At 45.8% G+C, this 15,839-nt stretch overlaps 2 protein-coding genes across 2 annotated transcripts in view; one reads left to right on the plus strand and one right to left on the minus strand.

Annotated features, from left to right (window-relative positions):
* The window catches only part of Rudimentary (carbamoyl-phosphate synthetase 2, aspartate transcarbamylase, and dihydroorotase rudimentary), a 37,993-nt gene extending 33,043 nt beyond the window's left edge, over positions 1–4,950 (plus strand). The window contains exons 19-26 of the mRNA XM_076324261.1: positions 76–191; positions 454–871; positions 1,635–1,969; positions 2,043–2,184; positions 2,420–2,490; positions 3,003–3,181; positions 3,300–3,504; positions 3,809–4,950. Of these exons, the coding sequence (XP_076180376.1) occupies positions 76–191; positions 454–871; positions 1,635–1,969; positions 2,043–2,184; positions 2,420–2,490; positions 3,003–3,181; positions 3,300–3,504; positions 3,809–4,006 (1,664 nt within the window). The 3' untranslated portion in view covers positions 4,007–4,950. The remainder of the gene's footprint in view (positions 1–75; positions 192–453; positions 872–1,634; positions 1,970–2,042; positions 2,185–2,419; positions 2,491–3,002; positions 3,182–3,299; positions 3,505–3,808) is intronic.
* A 145-nt stretch (positions 4,951–5,095) lies between these two features.
* LOC143153397 (uncharacterized) lies at positions 5,096–11,740 on the minus strand. The gene is made up of 3 exons (XM_076324518.1): positions 11,542–11,740; positions 6,795–6,939; positions 5,096–5,890 (listed from the first exon to the last, which is right to left on the minus strand). The coding sequence occupies exons 1-3, from the start codon at positions 11,723–11,725 to the stop codon at positions 5,728–5,730; spliced, it is 492 nt and encodes a 163-aa protein (XP_076180633.1). The 5' UTR covers positions 11,726–11,740; the 3' UTR covers positions 5,096–5,727.
* Between the last annotated feature and the right edge of the window lie 4,099 nt (positions 11,741–15,839).

Consider the following 15,839-nt stretch of genomic DNA (forward strand, 5'->3'; position numbering starts at 1 on the left):
CGAATGAACCTAGGTAAATGTAAATTTATGATACAAGTTTGTAACATGTAACACACGAGTTTCTATACTTTTAAGCACCGCACACGGTACAAGAGAAATCGAGCGAGAAGCCACCACCTGGGTTCCCTGGACTCGAAACCATGCTTCCTCTATTGCTGACCGCTGTTCACGAAGGGAAAATGACTATGGAGGTTCGTGTTGCGATCTGTATGCGATCGTTCGAAGCTAATTCTTTTTATCGTTTATTTGTGACTAATAAATAAATACGTTTCTCGAGTAGTATACAAGTGTGGATTGTAAACGTATCGAGACATTGTTTCGGACACGGTTTCGTCGCAAGACGAGTGTCGTGAGCGCGTTACACAAGGAGATAAAATTTTGCGTTTCGATTTTTTTTATAACCTATGGGCAATGACCGAGCCGAGTGCGTTAAAAGATTGCGTATCTTTTCAGGATATAATAGACAAACTTTACCGAAACCCGAAACGTATCTTCAATATACCGGACCAGCCGAACACCTACATCGAAGTCGATCTCGACGACGAGTGGGTGATACCGGAGGCCATGCCCTTCAGCAAATCGAAATGGACACCGTTCGTAGGGATGAAAGTTCGCGGATCGGTGCACAGAGTGGTCATAAGGGGAGAGGTGGCTTACGTTGAGGGACAGGTCCTGGCGAATCCTGGCTTCGGGCAGGACATCAAGGAAATCCAGACGAAAATGAAACATCAGGGTCTGACGAACTCGGTGCCGAGCATCGACGTGATCAGCCGACCGAACTCTGCTTTGGACGGTCTTCTGTCGCCGTGTGACGAAAAATATAACAATTTCTCCGAGCGTGGAGCGGATATGTCGGAGGAAGAACAAAACGGTACGACGAAACGTTTTTACACCCGGACAAACCAATGTACACATAGTTTCAAAGTCCGGTGATCGTTGGATCTGTGTTACTCTACGAGGACTAAATGTCTCTTTAGTTTTGCAATGGATTTGTAATCTCGAATTTAGCGAAAGATAGGAAAAAACTTTGGCGGGAAGAGTTGAATTGTACGATAGCGTCTATTGTTCTACGATTTCATTTTCATCGTATGTGCAACGATACGCTTAGAAAATGCATATTTGAATCAAAATGGAGTAAACCGTTGCACGCGGATTGCTTCGTGCTACGGGCACAATTCGACTCGTTCCGTTTCTCTCTGGAAATCTGTGAACGAGTTTGCGAAAGAGAAACGAGTATCGTTACGTTGGCGACTCGATCACAGAGGGCGTAGCGAGTCAAACATTCCTTTCGATAAATGTGACTCGAATCTCAAGGGACGCACACTTAAAGCGGGAACACTGTAATCTCGAATTTAGCGAAAGATAGAAAAAAACTTTGGAGGGAAGAGTCGAGTTGTACGATAGCGTCTATTGTTCTACGACTTCATTTTCATCGTATGTGCAACGATGCACTTAAAAAATGCATATTTGAATAAAAATGCTACGGGCACAATTCGACTCGTTCCGTTTCTCTCTGGAAATCTGTGAACGAGTTTGCGAAAGAGAAACTAGTATCGTTACGTTCGCGACTCGTTCACAGAGGGCGTAACGAGTCAAATTACCGACACGATCGTTTTTCGGTTTTCCGCTTTCAGAACCGTACGCGCATCTCCTGCAATCGCACAAATCGAACGTCCACTTCGCCGTGGACGTGGACACCCGTGAACACACGAAACAACCCCCGACCCAACGTACCATATCACCCCTACCGATCAGCAGCGCGATGAAGTACAAGAGCGACAGCAACTCCAATCTCTTCATGAACACCGTCGCGCCCATACCACCGGTACACACCACTCAAAGCCTGATCGGGCACAACATCCTCTCCGTGGACGTCTTCAACAAGGAGATACTGAAGGATCTCTTTTACATCGCGGAGTACTTTCGCAACGCTGTCAGAAAGGATCGCCCGTTGGATCACATTCTACGCGTAAGAATTCATTAACGATTTTCCTGCCACGAACCGGTTCTCGATTCTACAAGCACTCCGTCACCTCGAACAGGGAAAACTGATGGCCTTGATTTTCTACGAGGTCAGCACGAGAACCTCCTCCAGCTTTGCCGCCGCGATGGAGAGACTCGGCGGTCGGGTGATACACATGAACTGTTCCACGTCATCGGTGAAGAAGGGAGAGACTCTGGAAGGTGTGGAATCCATCGTTTTACACGATGTTACCGAACCGATGCTACGAGCCGAAAGGTGGTGTCACTCTACGCCGAAGAAATAAATCGAAAACAATTTTAAATTCCGTACGAAAACGTTCCGTCACTCTTCTTCGTTTCGCGTAGATTCTCACCCTCTCGGCTCAACCGTCGGATTGTTCAATTTCTTATAATCGTTACACAAGCGAAAAATGATTCATTCGCGACTGTATTGCAGATTCCGTGGCGGTGATGGCAGGCTACGTGGATATCGTCGTGATGCGACATCCCGAGCCAGGCGCCGTATCGGTAAGCAGAGTTCATCCCGTGCTAAATTCGCTTGCCACCAAATTTTTCTCGCGCGACGACTTTAGTCGCGAAAAGTAGTCGAGAAGCTATTCGATTCACAAATGCAGTCTCCATTGACGAGAACGACTATTTTACTCTCAAGTGGACGCGTAGCTCGACTCATTGACAACTGATCGTTGTCGGTTCCATCGCTTGGGGTGCGATTTCCATCGAATTTCGATCGACGAACAAAATTCCGTACTATTATATACCGTAGAGTTTCAAAAATTGTTCAATTTTCGAGTCTCTTCCAATATCCGCATCGTCCCTTGTTAACCAACGACCCGTGCGAGCGGATTTCCCTTTCCCCTGTGACTTTTTACCTCGTAGAACAACGGTCAACTCGTCGATAATATGTACACTTGCGACTCGATGGTCGAAATGGTAGGGAAAGTGTCGATCAACTTGGTCGCGTTTACCCTCGTGAGCGAGACACTCGGCTAACCTCGGTTGTTCTGCGATCTCTGTGTCAGAAAGCGGCGCAACACAGCAGAAAACCACTGTTGAACGCCGGTGACGGTGTCGGGGAGCATCCGACGCAAGCTCTCCTGGACATTTTCACGATCAGAGACGAAATCGGGACGGTGAACGGGCTGACGATCACGATGGTCGGTGATTTGAAGCACGGCAGGACGGTCCATTCCCTGGCGAGGTCGGTTTACACAGTTTACGGCTCGAGGTGCGGCCTTGCCCCTCGTGTCCGACAATTGATCGTTTCTATTCGATCCGCGTCCAGATTAAAACTCTCGTACGCTTGTACCGCGATACAGGTTGCTGACTCTGTACAACGTCGAGCTACGTTACGTCTCCCCGGCGAAACTTGGCATGCCTGGCCACGTGATGAAGTACGTGTCCGAGCGTGGAATCCCCCAGGAGAAGTTCCGGTCGCTCGAGGACGCGCTTCCAGACACGGACGTCCTTTACATGACTCGCATACAGCAGGAACGTTTCAGCACCCAGAAGGATTATCGACAGGTAACACGGTGAAACCAACCGGTGAGATTCTCGTTCGATGTGTGCTACCGAGCGATTCGACGAGAGGAATGCGCGCGAGACCGTGACCAAGACCTTAATAACGAGATAAAGTCGTTTAGGAAGAGATAACGGGAGCGTCTCGAGATTATTCTGTTTTTCGTGGTGATTGGTATTTGTTTACTCCGTGTCGACGACTCGTACAACCGGTACTCGTTCGGCCTTGAAGCGCGAAACACGTTCCGCTAACCGATGGGAAAATATAAGAAGGAAAAAAAAAACAAAAAAGAAACTAATCTTTCGACAGGCTTGTGGTCGCTTCGTGATAACACCACAGCTGATGTCCCGCGCCAAGAGGAAGATGATAGTGATGCATCCCCTACCTCGTGTCTTCGAGATCAACCCGGACTTCGACATGGATCCGCGCGCCGCCTACTTCCGCCAAGCTGAAAACGGCGTTTACGTTCGAATGGCGCTTTTGGAGATGGTCCTTAGACGTCCGTGAATTTTGAACGGAATTCGGCCGAGGAACGCGACCCAACGACGGGAGAAGAATATCACCGATACCGGATCACGCGAGATACCTTTTCACGCATTTCCTAATTTCTAGCCGGCTAACAATGTTTCATAATCGATAGAAGGGACAACGGCCAACTCTTGTAAACGACGACAGGGGAACGGAGCAAACCATACCTCCTTTTATCTGCAAAACTCCATTCCGATGATTGTACTCGGCGTCGTCGTCGTCGTCGTCGTCGTCGTTTTCATCATCATCATCGTCTTTCTCCTCCTCCTCCTCCTCCTCCTTTTCCTCTTCTCGACGTTCGATTCCCTTTCGTTGGATCGCTAACGCTACGATAATAAAACTTTTTCACCAAGCACATTCCACTCCACCGCATAAACATACGACGGAGTTTTTTTTTTTTTCTTCTCAGCTCTTTTCCTTTTTATCTGTACGTAATAATATATTTACCGAGACAATTAAAATTTGCGTCACAATTAACGATATAATTTGTCCCCCCCCCCCCCCCTGTTTTCGATTCGCTGGATCGGTGGCGCGTACAGTGATAGAAATCTCGTTACTTTTGAACAATACTTTATATACATACATATATATACACTTATCTATATGTACACGCAACGTAAGCATATATAAATTCGTCCGTAATTAATATAAATTATCAGCCGAACGATTCGAGCGACGAATTGTTCGGCGTGCACGCGCGAAACGATTCACGACAATTAACGTCATACTCTTATCGAGTTTCGTGAACGATCGTATCCACGCACGAGAACGCGTCAAAGTTTACGCGCGCGTTATTGAAAGACACGCGATAAAAATCGATTCGCTCCGCTCTTGGAATTGGTTCTTCATCGTTCGTTAATCGTTACAAAGCCGAAGAAATGACTAGACATTGAAACCTCGGCGGTGTCGTGATCGCTATCGCGACGGAACATACATACATACATACATACATATACATACATATATATATATATATATATATATATATATATATATATATATATATATATTTATATACATACATAAATACATACATATATACACATATATTTATTTATTTATATCTCTTTCATCGTGATCGAAAAAACGAAAATTCCCTGCGCTCGTGTTCGCGACGAAATTGTTTTACCCGTGTGTCTTCTTAGATTCTCGGCCCCGGTAGGCGCACCCTCGTCCCCGTTGGTTCGCGAGCTCGTATCGTGGAGCAATCTCGCACGAAATCCCTCGCCGAATTCGAGCAAACATCGAGTTTTCGTGTACCGTTCGCGATCACGTTCGTACGAAGAACTATGTGTACATCTTGAGCCACGAGAATCCTCTCTCTCCGAGAACGATCGATACGATCGAGAATTTCTTTTCTTTTTCGTATTATATTTTTTTTTTCCTTTCCTTTCGTCTCGTTTACGAGCTAGATAAATAACGATGTATATTAATCACAGTTACAGGGGAGGGGGATAATGTTAATAACGCTCGCGAGAAGTACACAGGTGCACTGTTCGCGAAATCTACGTCGCGACGATCGATCGCGAATCGTTGATTTCCTCGCGTATCGTTATTGAATGTAATTAAGCCGACGCGTTAATTGTTCGCGTGATTTCGCGGCGTTATTCGTAAAAATCACCGGCCTCCCCAGGCTCGACGAACGAGAAAGTTCGATCGAGGAGCGATTCTCGGCACTCCAAGACGGGGGTGAGGGGGTGTCAGACCACGGCGTCCCTTGTACGAAAACCGGCGTCGCTGGAACCGTTCGGACACATGTCCGACGCCAACGATTTCGCGTCCTCCTTCTCGCTCCGTTTCGCGCGTGACAGCGGCGGCATTCTCAGCTTGAGCTTCTTCTTCTTCTGCAACGCGTCCTGTTTCCTGAAACGGGACGTGAACGTTTCGACATCGCTCGTTTCTCGCGAGATACGGTTAACCTTCCACGATTCATCCATCTCGTATCCATTTTTCATTCGGCGTCCCGAACTGAACGAAACTCACAGCGGTAAAAAAAAGACACGTTTCGGTTAAAATGTGTCCAAACGCGACGCAAATCGGACTACTCTCGATCGACTTAACGGAGAACGATTCAGAAATACGTCTATACGTCAGAATATAGAACGAATCTACCGAACTATTAAGCGAATAAAGACCGTCTTATGAATATTCAAAGTGTTTAAAAAATAGTAGGTTCGAGACTCTTTTATTTCGCGACCGTCTAAAATTTATCGACTATTCTGAGAAGATGGTTACTGGAAGAAATTGAGTATCGTATCGAATGGTTCCAAAAATAAGTAAACAATGCTCGACGTTGTTCTCATTTCTCTTAATTCGGGAGTCATTTTTCCAGTTCCCAACTATACGCAATCTTGCGAAAAAGAATGCAGAATGAATTTGAAATTATTGGTGGAACTTTGAACATTTTCTTCGATAACGTGAAAAATGAAAATACAATGTATATAACGTACGTTTGTAAAGTATTCGTCCCCTGAGGTACGGATATATATTTTTGAATCGTCTTGTACCAGATCGATCAAGAGTGTTTCGATTTACGTCACGTTTGGCGTCATTGTAATCGAAGGAATCTAAACTATTTTCGGAAAGGTAGGAAGGTGATTATTTTTTTTCGTTATCACGGTGACATCTTCGAATGGCAAATCTCGGCCGTCTCCACTCGACGTACCACATCGACGGTATCCTACACGCGTAACGTTCGCCGCTGATTCCCAAATCATCTAAAGGTTAACCGTGCATTACCGAGGAGATAACATTGTCATCCACGTACTGGTGTTTGCAGTCGATGAAGATCCCCATCGAGAACAGTATCACTATAGCGACAACGATACCGATCACGACCACAACCAGCGTCACTATCGCGTCCTCCTCCTCGGGCGTGAAGGGTTCCTCTGTCGTCGACCACGACACTTCGCCTGAAACACGTGTTACTTATGAACCATTCACGTGAGACGATCTCGATCGTTTCGAGCAATTAAGATAATAGAAACAATATGTCGATTATCGAGCCACGGAAACGCAAACGTCTTCCATTTACGAAAGAAATTTCGTTCCGTAACGATCTCGCGCGAACCCGTGTTTAACGATCCAACGATGTCGCGAGGCCGAGTTTCGTTTCTCTATCGTTGGATCATCGATGACCCACGACTGTTTCGATCGATTCTCCAGGTCTCCGCGTTCGTGCAACCTTAACATCTTTGTATCGAATAACACGTGATTGCGTGAAATCGAAAACTACCGATCGCACTGGACTTCGGTATTTCAGCGTTCAATGTGAAAATTAGAGAAACTCCGTTAAACGATATACGACCAACGAACTTGTTTAAATAGAATTTTCACCGATACGCGTAAGTGCGGCGAGACTTAATTTTATCAGATGGGTAAATTGCAAAATGTACAAAAAAGTAAAATTCTGTACACTGCGCGATTATTTTTGTATCACAATGGCATTTCTTTCAAGTGCCAACATTTTTTCCTCAGCTTCGAGTGTAACGTTGTACAATTATTAATGCGTTACTGTACGATTGTATTACGAGGTGTTCGATCAGCGTTTTCCGAAAAAAAAAACAAACAAACAAACAAACGATCGTTTCGTAGTCCGTAGGACCGTTAATGTTGCCCGAGGCAACGATACTCGTACGCGCGGAACAATGATGGGTCGCGAATGACCCCGTGATGCCAACCAAGGGTTAACGAGCGTTTAAATGAGGAACGCTGACGCGAGTATCGGCGTCGATTGCGTAGAATCGGCGTGGTTTCGAGCATGGTCAACGAGGACGGAAAGTTCGTTCGTTTCGAGTCGTTTGACGTCATCGCGGGGCTTCCGTTCTTCGCGGGAACCGGTGGTTGACGTTCCTCGGGGCACGTACTCCACCTTGATGACGGTTCTCCGACCGTGCGTAGCGGGAACTTGAAAGACCCGATTGTCCCCGAAGACAGCCAAACCCCCCATCGAACGAGGGAATTTATGCAAGGAAACCGTTCTCCGCCCAACCATCGCCGACAAATTCGTTCGGGGAACTTTCACGAGGGTGTGGGTACGATGTACGCTCTGCGTACCTACATTCTCGAACGACGATGCACCGCATCGATTCGATTATAAAATTTGTGCACGATTTGAAATTCTTCGTATCGATGTAGCGGTAGATAGATGCATCGTTGCAACACCGTCACACGGGGAAAACACATTTTCGGTTTCTCAATGTACACGTTAATTCGAATAAGTGTCCGAGGAGAGATGTACGTTACAAAGCAATCGATGGAAAGCATTCTAATCCTGCGGTGTGAAATTTTGATTATTTCAAGATGAATGTTAAATCGTATAAATATTCCGAGTTAATACGTTCGAAAGTAACAATGGAAAGAATCTTGATCCTACGGTGTGAAATTTGGAAAATTTCGATTACAAATGTTCGATCGAATGAGTATGTAAGGAGATGGTAGGTTCGAAACGAACGATGGAAAACACCGTAACCGTAAAATGTGAAATTTTGAAAATTTATGTGCCAAATACGATTACGCGTCTGTTAAAGGAAAATCGATTCTACTTTTCCGATCGTTTCTGCTTCAAGTATTCACGATTTAAAGGAAAAACGAAACGTTAAAAATCCTGCGAAGAATTTGCAAATACGAATCACCTTGACAAGGGAACGAAACAGCTCGATATATTATAAGGTCCGATCGTAACTCTGACGCTATGCCACCGCGCATCGTTGCTCACTGGCGTTAACGATGAAATTCGTTAAACAAAATATAGGAAATGCGGACACATTTCACGCGTTTGGTAACGAGTTGAACATTCGTCGTTCCGTATCGGGTCCGCCGCGTGATTTTCATTTTATATCGACTCATTTTACGCGTTCAATGACGAATGAAACATTCGTTGCCCCGTATCGGCTCCAACGTACCATTTCCAATTTATCTTCTTTAATTTTTCAAGAATATTCCAGATCGATTCCGCGGATAACTCGTTTCCGATATAATATTTACCGCGGTGAAAGGATCAATTAATTTCATCGTTACCGACCAATTTGTTTCTCTTCGTATCGACGATCGAAATTAGGTCGAGTGTTCTCAATTATACTTTCGTAAGTTTTATTCTTGAAAAGCTTCCTTCCTTTCTTTTTACCACCGTTTCATCGACGCGTCTACGATAATAAACGCGCACACTTGTTACTCGTACTGGCGTCGTTATCGTTATTATTTCAGGAAAGAGGAATCGTCGTCCCGGCATCGACGAGTACGAAACCGTCGAAACGAGCGCGAGCATAAATTTTCGAGAATCGATCCGCTGTCGTTTCGTTCGAGAGTGCGGATGGCAACGATCTAGAAACGATTTACGATCGCTCGAGACTCGGAGAGTGTCTTCTTTCGCGGTGAAGTCGCCGTTAAATCTCGCACGCTGTGTTCAAATATCGTTTCGATCGAACGCATCGGTCAAGGGACTCGCGATTGACGCACGATCGACGATCGATCGCGCACGCGCGCCAGACAATTCCTTTTCGTCCCGAGTGCTCGCGAACCGATTCGCGATACACGAGTGTAGCGTTCAAAATTTCGTTAAATTAACGCCAATCGCGTTCCTCGAAACTGAGTCGTTTCGTGGAAAACACTCGTCGAAAAAACCTTCCGCTTCGTCCCTCGTCGGGCAAGTTTGCTCCGAAACGGGCGAACGTTGAAGAAAACCGCGGGAATCTTCTATTCGTTCAACTCGTGCCGTATCATTTTATTTTTCCACGTTCGTCGCGAACGAAAGCGATCACGTTCGCCGGAGAAAAGCGTATCGTCCGCGTATACGCTCCGTAACGTTGGAAAATCGATGATTCCGCCCGAGAGGCGTATTCGACACGGTTATCGTTTCGAAAGATAAACGAACGCGACAACAATTGTACAACTAACGAAACGTGGCGTATTTTTCACCGAGTTGATCGTTCGTTCGTTCGCGCGCGCGCTCGATCGACGTCACGGTTTCAAAATTTACGTAGCTTCGCGATCTCGATCCCATTTCGTCGCGGGTATCTTTCCAAACGATCGTTCCTGCCTTTAGCGAATCGATCGAACGAGAACGGATTTCTCTCCGAGTCGATTAATATATTTCGAACGGATCGATCAACGTTACCCGGTGAACGTTTCTCCCCGCGAGGGAAGAACATTTTCTACCCGCAAAGGAGCCCGTCGCGACGTTCTTTGTTCCGCGTTATTCGGCTCCGGAATTCACGGAGCAATTGGGACTTTACGGTGTAACTGCGACGTTTAATCGACGAGCGAGTGCATTACGCTCTTATCGAGCTCTCGAGGTATTTTTCTCGGAGACGCGGCTTTGTTTTCCGCGCGAATCGCTCGTAACAGTCGGAGTCGACCAACCGGCCGGCACCGACGATGGATTTACTTCGAACGACCATGAGTCAATCGTAATCGGACGCGCGGATTGTCGCTTACTCCCGCGAGTCGTAACCAAGCGGATGGAAAACAGATTGAATTCGACGTTTCGCGAGTTTCAACGTTTCGCGGGTTTCGCGCGTCCCTCCGCTCGCGATTGTTTGCCAGGGATAAACATTTACCCACCGAAAGGAGAATCCGTTAATTATCCCCGTAGTTGGCAAACAGCGCTCACGCGGATACGTAATTCGATCCGAAAATAGAGCCACGCTCGACTCGTATCAAAAGTGAAATCGTTGCAATTACCCTGGCAACCCAGAGAAAGTAACGATACCGTTTTTTTCGTTTCGTAGACGCGCCACGATGCGGCGAATCGCGTGTTCGACGCGGAAAAAGGACCGCGGTGGAAAAGAAAGAAGAAGGAAAAGGGATGGAAAAAAGGAAAAAAAAAAGAAAACGGAAACGACGCGTCCCTTTCCGCGAACCGTTCTATCGGGACGAACGGGTAATTGTGTTTCGAGCGATCCTCGGCCGCGTTACACACTCGTACGCGGTACGTGTGTACGTACGTGTGTACGTACGTGTGTACGTGCGTGCGTACGCGCAACGGAAGAAAGGGAGCATCGCAGAGCGTACGGCGTCCAGGCACCTGTTGAGTCCCGCGCGAATCTCCGCTGCGCCGGAACAAGTAATACTTTTCGGGGGTGAGATTCGTTGCACTTCCGGTCGATCGATCGATCGATCCGCGCGACTCGATACACACGATCGCACCTTTTGCCCTACGAAACCACGAGAACTCGCACTCAACCCGATTTCGTAGCAACCCTTCGAGTCCGCATCGATTTCAACGAAACGAGATCATCGTTCGTAACACGGTCCGGAGACGGTGTCCAGGCTCAATTCCCTCGATTTCTATCGAAAGTTGGAACGCTGCGATCGGTCGCGAGCTCGTTGTCGAACGATCGGACACACGACCTCGTTGCCGATTCGTCGCGACAGGTTTTGCGCGGAATCTCGACGATTCGCGTCCCGAAACGGTAAAAGCGCGTCGATCGGTACGCGTGCACCGGAACCCTCGGTACGTATACGGGAATCGGGTGCGATTACATTTTTCCCCGTTTCCGTTGGTATTCATTTACCTTTGGTCGAGTACGCGAGCCCGTGGCTGTCGTTGATGCTCCTGACGCGCAGCCGCATGTTCGTATCGTTGGAATATCGGTTCCTCCTCCTCGTGTGTACGGTGGTGCGTCTCGTAGCGTTCTCGAGATCGTCCGTCCGCGAATCGACCGGTTCGAGATCCCGAAGTAAACTGTCGGGCCACATGCCTCCGAGTCATGCGATATGCTCGGTGAGGCCTCCGCGAGAGCAACGGAAACCGAACGGGCGCGCGCGCGCGCGAGAGAGAGAGAGAGAGAGAGAGAGAGAGAGAGAGAGAGAGAGAGAGAGAGAGAGAGAGAGACGTGGCGCGTGGTACGAGAGAGAAACCGGCTACGCTTCACGGATCGCGGGAAGAGGTAGGCGCGGGGGGAACGGACCGGACCGGGAGGGGGCTGTGACGGGTAGAACAGAGAGGAAAGAGAAACCTCACCAACTCCGGCGTCGAAGAGTCCATGAGGACCGACGTGTAACTTCCATTCACTGTCCCAGGAACCGCGTATAACCTGGTACGCATTGAAACGACCTGCACGGTTTCCGTACAGTCCCCGTGGAAAGTGAACCGCTCGTCGCTCGACGCCTACCAACCGCGCCGTGCCTTACACGCGGAAACTTTTCGCGCGCGCTGTACCCACCGATCGTTTCGCTCCCTTTCCAGCGGATTCTCCCGCACCGATTTATTTCTGTTTACATAATTGGAAAAGCTCCCGGTTCCTCGAAACGTAGCCGACTGCGTCGCCGTACTCTCGAGGAAATTTCCGCGCGCTTGTACCCGCCGAGTTGGAACGCGCGTGACGCAGGTGGCACGCGCGATCGCGAATTTCTGGAATTTCCGTACGCGCGATTTTCCTAACGCGTTCCGGGACCGGTTTCGAGAAACCTCGATACGCGCGTATCCGCGGCTCCGATCGCGACAGGATTAGGGTGTCGGTATTGTTTTGCGTTGTCGGATCGTAAGGGAACCAAGTTAACGCGGTGACTCGGTTAACGTACCGGTCGTAATCCTTGCGCGAACGATTGGAAATGATGATTTGGAAATACAGGGTGGTTATTGAAACACCGAAGGGTTTGAAACAGGCACTACTTCTTCGGACCTGACCCGGACCAAACTAAGACAGATTCAAATACAATAACGAAAGATCGAAGAAACATGCGTTTGTAAAAATTATCTTTGTTTTACGTCGTTCGGTTTCTCAGTGGCCACCCTGTGTATATCTACGCTCCGAGATGCGCGTAATAAAGTGTCTTACGAACGCGTGTTCCGTCAAACTCGATTTACGAATTTTAAACGATTAAAAAAAGAAACGTTTAGAGCGTTCCACTAGGTCTTCGATGTTTTCGTTTCGGGGCCGTTCAAGATCCGTCGTACATTCTACGAATGTCAACGATCCGTTGTACCAAACTGAGAATTCGACCTCCGGAAGAAATTGAGAATCGTATCGAGTCGAACGTTTCGATCGACCGAGAGAAGGTCTGCGACTAACAACGAATAAAAATTGATCGTCGGTTTCCACATTCCTCTGTAATATGGTATCACGTCCCCCTTAGTCCAGGAGACATTCCTTTATTTCTCAACTGTACGACAATCCGCGAGAAAGGATGCAGAACGAACTCGAAACTACATTCGTGGAACTTTGAACATTTTCTTCGATAACTGTACTTGCTTCGAAAAATAACAGATAGGACGTACGTTCATTGGACAATTTTCACGCGTTTTAGTGTATAGAACTAGTCCACCCTGAACGATGGACACGAATTTCTAAATCACCCTGTACGCGTTCTTCTAATGCGATATACGATAAACGAACTCACGGATGAAGGGTAAAGGACGATCGAGTGAAAAATACACACAATACAGCCAAGTAAGAAACAGTGAACGTAGAACGAGAACGTAAATAAAAATAGGAGAAAATATACTCAGCGATCGAAAGTTTGGTAACGTCGATGGGGGACGATCGAAATTCTCGAACGTTTCGATCCTTCGCGAATACTTCGCGGGCCTGAATGTTTCAAAGACTCGCGGTGTATTCGATCGAGTACGACTTTGAAATCGTGTTCGAAATCTGCAAATGATATCCAGCGAAACTCGACGACTACGGGACGACGAGGTTACCGATCATTGTTCGACACTCGCTCCATGAGGATGCACGGCTCGTGTCAAGGACCCATTCGGCCCTTGAACGAGTCATAAACCCATAGAACGTGAAACAATTGACGTGAGGAGTATCTGCCTCCGAAACATCGTCAAAACGACTTGACCGTGACATATATGAACGTAACCGATACTGCACAGATCTCTGCAGAAGGCATTTATTGTTATATAATATTGGTAAATAAACGACAGAAATGAAAAGTATCTCGTGGATCCTTTTTCGATAAGATGCTTCTTCGTGTTTCGATAATCTGGCCGAAAAATATTGACTTTTGTCCGATTTTGTCCAAAGTAACCGTAAGACTTTTCGGCACGGTGTTTTTCCTCGCGTATTTCTACGCGTTTGCACCATACTCGCGATTTTTTCTACACGTACGCGATAAAAATTGCAGGAATTGTATAATCTTAAGCGAAGCGTGCCTTGAAGAACTGTTCCGAATAACTCGTCGTTCTGGTTGCGCGAAACGAAAGGATCGAACAACGTCTTAATCGATACGAAAGTGCGCGGATATTTTGGAAGGCGTATATTTGAAAAATAAATTTTTCAAGCCCGATTACCAAAATACTCCCTCAAGTTGCATAATTCGTCGATCGGGTAAGAATAACCGCGAAATAAAAGTTACGTTCGACGATTCGATTAAAGTTCTGAAAAAATTCGATTCGCATATATTTGTAAATATGACATCACAATTCCAGAAATCCAGAATATTTTCAAGGAAAGGGGAGGAAAACATAATCTTCGCTGATCAGGGTATACGCAATTGTTAGAATTTAGGTATACGTAATGGTTAAATTAATAATGAGTAACAGAAGCCAGAGGGCTCTTTTGAGGACACCTGAACCGGACAAGACGTCCACGGTCTGATTAGCGTGAATCTGCGTGTACTCAATGAAGAAGAATTATTGCTATTTACTAAATTGTAGAGTTTATTACCGGGGCCGCTACGAGCAAGCTGTACCTTGTACATTGTAAGTCTGAAAGTAAGAGTGAATCTAACCAATGTTGGACGTGCTATCGTAGAGAAGTTCTTTCGAACAAATTCTCCTAGCAAATAATCCTAGCATTCGATCATTTCGAGTCTGAGACAGTTCTTTCGAAATAATCTCGGAGTATTGATTTTTTAAGTTACACGTTTTTCTCCTAGTTTTTATACAATCTGACAAATAATTCAGAACAGGTGATCGAAAACGTCGAATAAAAAATAGCTCGGTTCGATGAACTATCTCGACACTCGTATCGATACAACAAACAATAAAGCTTATTATATTGACTCTTGGCAGTACTGGAGAATATATAATGCGATTTGTGTTTACCATTTGTCCACAATTATCCGATTAACGAACGTCATCGCTCATCGTGAATTTTACACTCTTCGTTACGAGTGAATAGAATGGTAATAATACACTAATAATAAAATTTTCCAGTGAAAATTGGAATAATGATTATTTCAATAACGATTAGTTCGTTTAATGATCCGTGTTAGATAAGTTACAGATTCACGATCGATAACCATTATCGTGATTCCTTTTATTAATCAATTAAACTACACAAAATAATCAATTGCAGCCCAACGCTGACTTTTAGTATCGCCGAGATAGATTTACAATCACTTTCGCTAAGCCGCTGGTAATATCACTCTTTCGCAATAATGCTTTGCAAACATCGATATAACAACGGAGGGTACTTTCTTTTTCTTTGGTTCTAGGAACACAATTTTCGAAAGATAATTCATTCTACGACCGAAGAAAAGAAAAATGTGTTAATACCAGAAGCAACGAAGTGAATACATTGTTTATTTATAGCAACCGCGAACGTACAAAGTGAGTGTAGACAAGTAATATCGACAACCTCTGTAACAGCGTTCACTTCTTTTCCAATTCTCTTCGCATTTCTAAATGCGCTAAACTTTCTACCTACCGTCCGTATTTGTTCTTACACTCCATGCTTGCTATTTTCTCTTAGGTATATAAAATATGCAACCGTTTGCGACGATACGAAGACAAATAAATTATCGATATCGAACGAGAATTTTAAACAATTATCAAACGACAATTTTTAAGAACGACCAATATCAAAATAATAAAATCATATTTTTATTATTTAAACTTCTATTATCGATACACTTTTAA

Source organism: Ptiloglossa arizonensis, chromosome 12 (genome assembly GCF_051014685.1).
Source record: "Ptiloglossa arizonensis isolate GNS036 chromosome 12, iyPtiAriz1_principal, whole genome shotgun sequence".
NCBI classification, from domain to species: domain Eukaryota; kingdom Metazoa; phylum Arthropoda; class Insecta; order Hymenoptera; family Colletidae; genus Ptiloglossa; species Ptiloglossa arizonensis.

Bases quoted from the DNA above. Each gene is read 5' to 3' on its own strand.
- LOC143153397 (XM_076324518.1), bottom strand. From the start codon at position 11,725: ATGTGGCCCGACAGTTTACTTCGGGATCTCGAACCGGTCGATTCGCGG. The intron at 6,940-11,541 runs GTAAATGAATAC...CACGTGTTTCAG, and splicing joins GCTCGCGTACTCGACCAAAG to GCGAAGTGTCGTGGTCGACG. The intron at 5,891-6,794 runs GTACGTGGATGA...GTCCCGTTTCAG, and splicing joins TTCATCGACTGCAAACACCA to GAAACAGGACGCGTTGCAGA.